Genomic DNA, 8718 nt, shown 5'->3' on the forward strand with positions numbered 1-8718 from the left:
CAGAAGGATGTCTGACTGCCAGCTTAGGCCCAATCCCCCAGGGAGCAGGCCTAAGCCAGCAGGTGGTCATCCCCTGAGGGGTCCCAGACTGTGAGAGGGCACAGGCTGGGCTGAGGGGACCCCCCCGCCCCCGAGTGCACAAATTTTGTGCAATAGACCTCTAGTTAATAATAAAATTGTAAGTTAATATTGAGCCAAGAGTTAAAGAGCGTTTTTGGTTTAAAGGAGTTGGACTGAAAGGGGAGCAGGTAGAATATACGTACAAAATTGTAATATCAGGCGGAAGGTTATATGCATCATTGGGGAGGTTTAATTAAGATAATTTGGAGATTTGTGAGGTTTTACTCTTCTTCCAGCTTAGGAAAGTGTTGAATTGGAATTTTTGATAGGTTGAACATTGGAAAAAGCATGATAAGGAAAAAAATTGAGTTGGATATTAAAGTATGAGTCTGATTGGGACATGCAAAGAATATCATTGGGCTGTGTATTTGAAATTTTGCAAACAATACAGATGATTGAAGATGTATTTTCAAGGTATTGAGAATAGTCTAGGGCAGTGGTTCTCAACCTTCCTAATGCCGCGACCCTTTAATACAGTTCCTCATGTTGTGGTGATCCCCAATTTCATTGTTACAAATTGAACATAATTAAAGCATAGTGATTAATCACAAAAACAATATGTAATTATGTATGTGTTTTCCGATGGTCTTAGGTGACCCCTGTGAAGGGGTCGCAACCCACAGAGAACCGCTGGTCTAGGGGGATTAAAGATTAGGGTTATTAAAGAAGGGAATGAGGGTGGGGATAGGGTTTGGATACAGTGAGAGTTGAGATAAGATGCCTGTGCCATAACTAGGAAAGCCCTTTGTCATCTGGAAGCTGTAGAATGGGAAGATAACATCTGACTATCATTTTAGAAAGATAACTTGGTTCAGTTTGAAGGAGATATTAAAGAGGACAATTTGTGGAGGCAAGGAGACCAATGTGGAGGTAATTTCAGTAGTCTCGATTAGATTTTGATGCCCTGAACTCCTTAGTCATCAAAATGAAAATGAAATGATAAATTTAAGAAGTATTGGAAAGGTAGAATCAATAGTTCTTTGCCTCTCTAATTTTATATGGGGATTAAAGCAAACCCAGAAAGGTTTTAGAATGGTTTAACATATCTCAAGACTATTGAGAGATTTTTAATGAAACTATGTATTTTGGTTGTTTGAATATTTTTGTTAAGGATTTTAAATTAAACGTTGATTAGATAAAGGAATATTTATAAATGATTACAAATATGTTTGAAACCTTTATTGTGTTTCTTTACCTTCGTCAGAGATAATCATCATCTCGAATTTTGTGCTTATTTCCTTTAGTTCTATCATATCTTTAGAAAAAACAAATAACTATATTTATACATTTTTAGTGATTTGCTTTTTCTCTTGAGAGTAATGTTTTTGAGACACATCTGTGTTGTTGCAGGTAGCTGTAATTCACTTTTCTGTATGAATAAGTCAGTTTATTTAACTTTTCTTTTTAATGGACATTGGAGTTAAGTTTTAGTGTTTTGTTTTTGTTTTTACTCTTACTAGTAGTCTATTGTGAATATTCTTACTCATGTCTCCTTGAGAACATACTCTGAGTAAAAATTTGGAATTTCTGACTCACACACATTTTTAACTTTACTGGAAGTTGGTAGTAGATTAGAAACTAGGTTTGTGTTAGTCTTCTGTGCCTACTGAGGTTTTCATAGGTAAAGCTTAACTTTCATCACTTTAGGCAAATGTCCTTGGCAAAAGTTGATTTTAGTGTTCAACTCTCTACATTCACTTAGATTTTGGCCTCTGAAGGTATTTCACTGTCTTGTCAGTTTATTGGTATATTTATAAAGAAGTTTTTCTTACTTCAGATTTTCAGTTGTTTTCAGCAAGGAGGGTTCACCATACTTAGAATTGGAAGTCCTCAATAGAAGAGAATGAACTGTTGTAAAATTGTAGTTCTTAAAAATAGTAACAATTTGTAATCTTCATGTCATTTCAGTAACAATTTGTAATCTTCATGTCATTTCGTAGTATTTATAATGTACTTTCTTTTTTTACATTTCTTAAAAAAACAAACAACAACTTCCATTAATCTCCTGGCATATGTGCTATTATTGTAATTCATTTTACTTCTACATATATTAAGAACCCAACAATACTGTTACTTATTATTTTTAATTGGGTTGTTTCCTCCCGAGTTTGAAAATTATATATATATTTTGGATACTGTTCCTTTTTCAGATATGTGATTTGCAGATATTTTTGTTAATCTGTAGCATGTCTTCTCATTCTAAGTTTTTTGCTGAAAAAAAGTTTTTAATTTTAATGAAGTCCAATTTATCAGATTTTAAAAATAGATCATACTTTAGTTATATTTAGGCTGAGGTTTATTTTTTTGCAAGTAGTGTTCTAGTAACATTTGTTGAACAACTAGCCTTCCTCCATTGAATTGCTTTTGTACTTTTGTCAAATATTACTTCATATTTGTGTGGGTTTGTTCCTGGAATTTATTCTCTACTATTGATCTTGTATGTTTCTCCCTTCACAACACAGTCTTAAATACTGCAGTTTTATACTAAGAAGTTCCTTTGCTATTCCATATACATTTTTAGAATCTGGTTTTCTTTATTTATAAAAAGTTCTGGAATTTTGATAAGTATTGGGTTAAATCCATAGATCAATTTGAGGGAGAATTGACACACACTGTGTTGAGTCTTTCAATCCGCAGCCATATGTGTTCTTTGATCAGCATCCTTAGTTTTCAGCATAATTTACATGTTTTATTATAGTAAGTCTTCATTTAACATTGTTGATAGGTTCTGGCACTTTAAGTGAAACGACGTATAATAAAATCAGTTTGACCATAGGCTAATTGATATAAATAAGAATTAAGTTCCTATGGTATCTAACAATATTATAATGAAAGGATGTTTATTCAAGTATCTACTGTATATTTATACTTAAGTATTTTAATTTTTTATTGTACATGATACTTTTGAAATTTTGGATTCCTTTGTATATTACTGGTATATAGAAATATGATCGATGTGTCTGTGTGCTCTGTGCATGAATGCATGTGCATGCTGACCTAGTATCCTGTGACTTCACTATATTCACATATTAGTTCTAGGAGCTATTTATCCTTTAGTTTCGTGTGTGTGTGTGTGTGTGTGTGTGTGTGTGTATTTAAATTGAGTTCAGAGTGGAAGTGCGGGGAGAGAGAGAGAGAGAGAGAGAGAGAGAGAGAGAGGGAGAGAAGGAAGCATCAATGATGAGAGAGAATCATTGATCGGCTGCGTCCTGCACACCCCAGGCATGTGCCCTGACCCAGAATCGAACCTTGATTTCCTGGTTCGTAGGTTGACACTCAACCACTGAGTCACGCTGGCTGGGCTCCTTTATTTTTTATTTGTTTTAGATTGATACAAGCAACAACATAAATACAAACAGGTCTTTTGTTCCAAATCTTGTCTCTTTCCCCTACACCAAAGTTCTGTGCTACCATTTAAAAACATTTAGTACTTATAGTAAGTGTATGTCTGGAAATAACTGATTGCTTATTGCTTTCTTCCTTACTAACTTGTATAAAAATAGAAATTACTCTTGTATCATACTAACAGTTTTAATTAACTTTTGTTAGATGCTAACATAACATTTTATTACAAGAGCATATATACACATATACACAGATCCTATATAATAAAAGGCTAATATGCAAAATATCCCCTCCACTGGGAGTTTGACCAGGGGGTGGGGCCAGCCGGCCAACTGCCCGCAGCCCCTCTCCCCGGCCGGCCCTGCCCTCGATTGGCCCCCCTATCCTGATTGAGGGCGGGGCTGGCCAGATTCCACTTGTGCACGAATTCGTGCACCAGGCCTCTAGTCTCTATATATAAAAGTGTAAGTGACCGAAGGACCGGTTGACCAGTTGCTATGATACGCACTGACCACCAGGGGTCAGATGCTCAATGCAGGAGCTGCCTCCTGGTGGTCAGTGCACTCCCACAGTGGGAGCACCACTCAGCTGATGTACGGGTGCCAGATGCCAGGCTCATGGCTGGCAAGTGCAGCTGCAGCAGTGGCTTGAGCCTCTCCTGCGGACACTCCCCCTGAGTATCCCTCCACCATCTGGACGAATCTGTGCACTGCGCCTTTAGTATATAAATAAATGGGATAAAGTAGAATAGAAAATGTTAGAAAAAGGCCTCAAATTTAGAGAAGTGTTTTAAAACCATTTTTCTTTTTCATCAACTTTTCATCTCCCCTTTATCACTGTTTGTTAGTTTCACTCCCTTCCCCCTCCCCACAGTCTACCTAAACTAATCTTTTTTTTTACCTTTTAGTTATTTCAGGTACCTTTGGAAGAAGAAGGACAACGTGGTGGGCCTATACTTGCACCAGAAGAGATTAAGACTATTTTTGGTAGTATCCCAGATATTTTTGATGTGCACACTAAGATAAAGGTAAATTTGTATATGTTAGGCTCATAGTAATTCTTTTTTATGTATATATTTATTATGTATATTTATTATGATTTTTCAGGTACTTCTGATGAGCTAAATAAATTTTGTGTCTAAAACTTTTCATTTATTCCTTCGGATGATTTGTTCTTTGCTGTAATGCATTGTTAATGTTTGTTGTTTGCTTGTGTTTTTTTTTTTTTTTAAATTTGAATTAATCCTGAAAATAAGGAATTAAGGCCTCACAAAGTCTTCTATAGAGAAATGTAGTTGCTAGTGTTATTTTTCTACTATTGTTCCTCTGTTCTATGTTTTTGTTTTGCTTCAGTTTGTTTGTGAAACTGTAAGGGACTTAGAGTTTATTTCATTCAGTTCTCTATAGTTAGATAAATGCTAAAATCATATAATACAATCCTATTTTCTTTTTAATGATTTTTTATTTTAAGTGAAGGATCCATGATTTCCAGGTATCAATCAATCATAGTAAAGTAAATTTGGGGAGGATTAGCTGAGCTCTTAAAGGAGTTTAGGTTTATTTCTTTTTATTTTTTCTGTGTGGTTCTTGAATTAAATTTATTGGTTTTCTCAAAATTACCCATATTAGTGTTTATCCCATCTTCCAGGAAAAAGATTAATCTGAATTATAAAATGTTTCAAGCAAATATATTAACTTACTTTTGATATTGCTGTACATTACAAATACAAGTATAAAAGATCTATAAGTTAATAAAAATGCAATTTATCAAGTACTTATATTTTATCAAAATCCTTGGATATTTCAGTTATTTCTAGATATAAAGGGGACACACTGTGTAAAATACCTTCAAAATGACTATTTTTTTAAAAAAATGACTATCTTGAAAATGTTAAAAGATATTTAAGATATTGTCCAGTATAATTTTAAATGTCTTAATTTGTGTTTTTTTCAGGATGATCTTGAAGACCTTATTGTTAATTGGGATGAAAGCAAAAGCATTGGTGACATCTTTCTTAAATATGTAAGTATTTTATTTCTTTTTAAAATTTCCAGATTAAATATCATAAAGGATTGGCAGGAAATGAAAGTTACATGCTTAAATGAGAAAGCTTTTAAAATTTTGACATCATTGTGTTTGTTAAATACAAAACTTAACATTATCAAAAGCTCAAGGTCATCATTAGGAACACTGTTATACTGTGCTATAATTATTTTATTATATATCAAGTTATTTGCCTTTCACAAATGGGCATAGATTAATGAATTTTTAATGGCAGAATAATATTCCACTATATATAGAGGGTGCCTCACACTTTAACAGCTGATAGCTCAATTTTGAAAATGAAATGTATTTTAATAAACATTGCCTTTATAATTAGTCAAAGTGTGTTTATACATTTTTGGGGGAATACACACACACACACACACACACACACACACATCTTCTTTATCTATTCATCCATTGATAGACACAGGTTGTTTCCACATCTTCATTATTGTAAATAATCCTGCAATGGACATAGGGGTGTGTATATCTTTTTGAATTAGTGTTTTCAAATTCTTTGGATAAATACCCAGAAGTGGAATTGCTGGATCATATGGTAGTTCTATTAATTTTTTGAGAAATCTTCATACTGGTTTTTATAGTGGCTGCACCACTTAATCCCACAGATAGTGTACAGAGTTCCCTTTTGTTCACATCCGCTCCAACACTTGTTATTTCTTATCTTTTTGATAATATTCCAACAGGTGTGAGGTGATCTTTCATTGTAGCTTTGGCTTGCGCCTTCATAATATTTAGTGATGTTGAACATCTTTCCATGTACCAGTTGGCCTTTGTATGTTTTCTCTGGGAAAATGTGTATTCAGATCCTCCTGTGGCCCCCTCTCCCTATTCTTAAATCAGGTGTTTTTTTTTTTTATGTTGAGTTGTATGTCTTTTTATGTGTTTGGGATATTAATAACTTATTGGATATATGATTGGCAAATATCTTCTATTCAGTAAGTTGCCTTTTCATTTTGATGATGGTTTCCTTCACTGTGCAGAAGCCTTTTAGTTTAATATAGTCCCATTTGTTTATTTTTGCTTTTGTTTCCCTTGCCTTTGGAGTCAGATCCTCAAAAACATTGCTAAGACCCCCTGTCAAGGAGTTTAACCTCCTATGTTTTCTTCTAGGAATTTTGTAATTGCAGGTCTTAGATTTTTAATTAATTTTTGTGTATGGTTTAAGAAAGTGGTCTAGTTTCATTCTTTTGCCATGTGGCTGTCAAGTTTTCCCAGCACCATTTATTGTAGAGAATCCTTTCTCCATTATGTTTTTGGCTCCTTTGTCATGAATTAAATTTATAGATTTTAAACTTGTTACATTTATATCAGTACAACAAGTTTTAATATACTTTTGTTTCTTACGGTGTTTACTTTTCAGTCTGTGTGTACCAATTGATGCATTTTGTTTAGCACTTAACTAACTCACTTATAAATTTTTGTATTTAACATGAGAAGAAACAAACACTTGCACTCTGTCAGAGGTGACTATTGATCATTCAACTTCAAGTTTTATTGTCTAAGGGTGAAAGGTGTTACAAATTAATGTTTGTTTTTTCTTTTTCTAGTCAAAAGATTTGGTAAAAACCTACCCTCCCTTTGTTAATTTCTTTGAAATGAGCAAGGAAACAATTATTAAATGTGAAAAACAGAAGCCAAGATTTCATGCTTTTCTGAAGGTAATGTAGTCTTTAAAATAAAAATCTGAGAATAATTTCTGAAGGAATTCATTAAAATTATGCTTTTAGTAAAAATGAATTTATGTAAGAACGCCTTAATGTTACCTGTTAACTTTAGCTATACCTTCTGATAGTAGCAATGATGTTTAGTTTCTGAAGATTTGACATACTAGGTAGCAGGGTCTAAGAAGCAGCTAAGTGAATGAGAATGTTGTTTATGATGGTTTTTTTTAAGTTATACATGTTTTAGTTCTCAAACACCTAAAATATTTCTAGGAGAATTCTGTCTTGCCTTTAATGATTCCCCTCCACGCCCCTCTTACCAATGCCTTATTTTGTTTATCCAGTCCACATAATATTTTAAAAGTTTTTTTCTTATGAGTCATGTAGATTTAATACTTGTTTAAGAAGGAATATATGGTAGTGTGTAGAGTAACTCACTTTCTGGTTAAGATGTTAATTAACCCTTGGCTGGCCAGGAGGTCATTTCAACCACAGTAATCTGCCAGAGAACATTGCTGCCCCAGCTTTCCTGTTAGTCATCAGGGCACGAATAAATGTAGGGTGTCTAATGTTTGGGAAAACCATTTTTAAAAATTGTTGAATAAATTCTTTTCAGATCAACCAAGCTAAACCAGAATGTGGACGGCAAAGCCTTGTTGAACTTCTCATCCGACCAGTACAGAGGTTACCTAGTGTTGCGTTACTTTTAAATGGTACTTGTCTGATCGTTTTCTAGACCATTTGGATGTTTTTATAGAATTGTTTTGTTCTAAAAAAATTGAAAATTCTTTCTGTTTTAAAATTTTCTTAGATCTTGGCATTAAAGTTTATATCTTTTACATACGAAATATCTTTATGGATAATCTTAATCACTGGTGCTACAAAAATTCAGTCTGGTCTAGAATGCTTTATTTGTTCTGATATCAATTATATTGACCAGTATTGTACTTTTTATCTTTCTACTAAAAGTCTCCTTAAATTTCTTGGTGTGTCACTAATGCAAAATCAGTTTACATTCATGTAAACACACCATTCACCCACAAAAATCCCAAGACAAGAGATGATTCCTATGTCTTTTATTTGGTTCTTTTCTGAGTCTTAGTAAAATTTTACATATTTGGTCTTAATGCTCATTTTTTTGTTAGATTGTGTAGAACACTTGAAACATTCGTTTATTTTAGAAAGTAAACTATGGATAAGGAAAGGAGTTTTATAGCGGAGAGTTAATTTTTTGAATAAATTTTGCTTGCAGTAAAAGATAGGCATATGTATATGCCTTTACATTTAGCTTACTCTAAAGTAGTGAATATTTTTAGGACAAGTGTCATTTTTTTTTAATATATTTTATTGATTTTTTACAGAGAGGAAGGGAGAGGGATAGAGAGTTAGAAATATCGACCAGCTGCCTCCTGCACACCCCCTACTGGGGATGTGCCTGCAACCAATTACATGCCCTTGACCAGAATCGAACCCTGGGACCTTTCAGTCTGCAGGCCGACGCTCTATCCACCGAGCCGAACTGGTT

At 33.8% G+C, this 8718-nt stretch overlaps 1 protein-coding gene across 8 annotated transcripts in view; it reads left to right on the forward strand.

The window, feature by feature from the left end:
* ECT2 (epithelial cell transforming 2) overlaps window positions 1-8718 on the forward strand; it is a 54966-nt gene that overhangs the window by 19372 nt on the left and 26876 nt on the right. For all 8 annotated transcript variants that reach the window (XM_015564180.1, XM_015564179.1, XM_015564181.1 and 5 more), the window contains 4 exons: window positions 4373-4492; window positions 5419-5487; window positions 7080-7190; window positions 7810-7906. In XM_015564180.1, coding sequence (XP_015419666.1) covers window positions 4373-4492; window positions 5419-5487; window positions 7080-7190; window positions 7810-7906 — 397 coding nt within the window. The remainder of the gene's footprint in view (window positions 1-4372; window positions 4493-5418; window positions 5488-7079; window positions 7191-7809; window positions 7907-8718) is intronic.

The sequence above is a fragment of the Myotis davidii genome, unplaced genomic scaffold (genome assembly GCF_000327345.1).
Source record: "Myotis davidii unplaced genomic scaffold, ASM32734v1 scaffold115, whole genome shotgun sequence".
NCBI classification, from domain to species: domain Eukaryota; kingdom Metazoa; phylum Chordata; class Mammalia; order Chiroptera; family Vespertilionidae; genus Myotis; species Myotis davidii.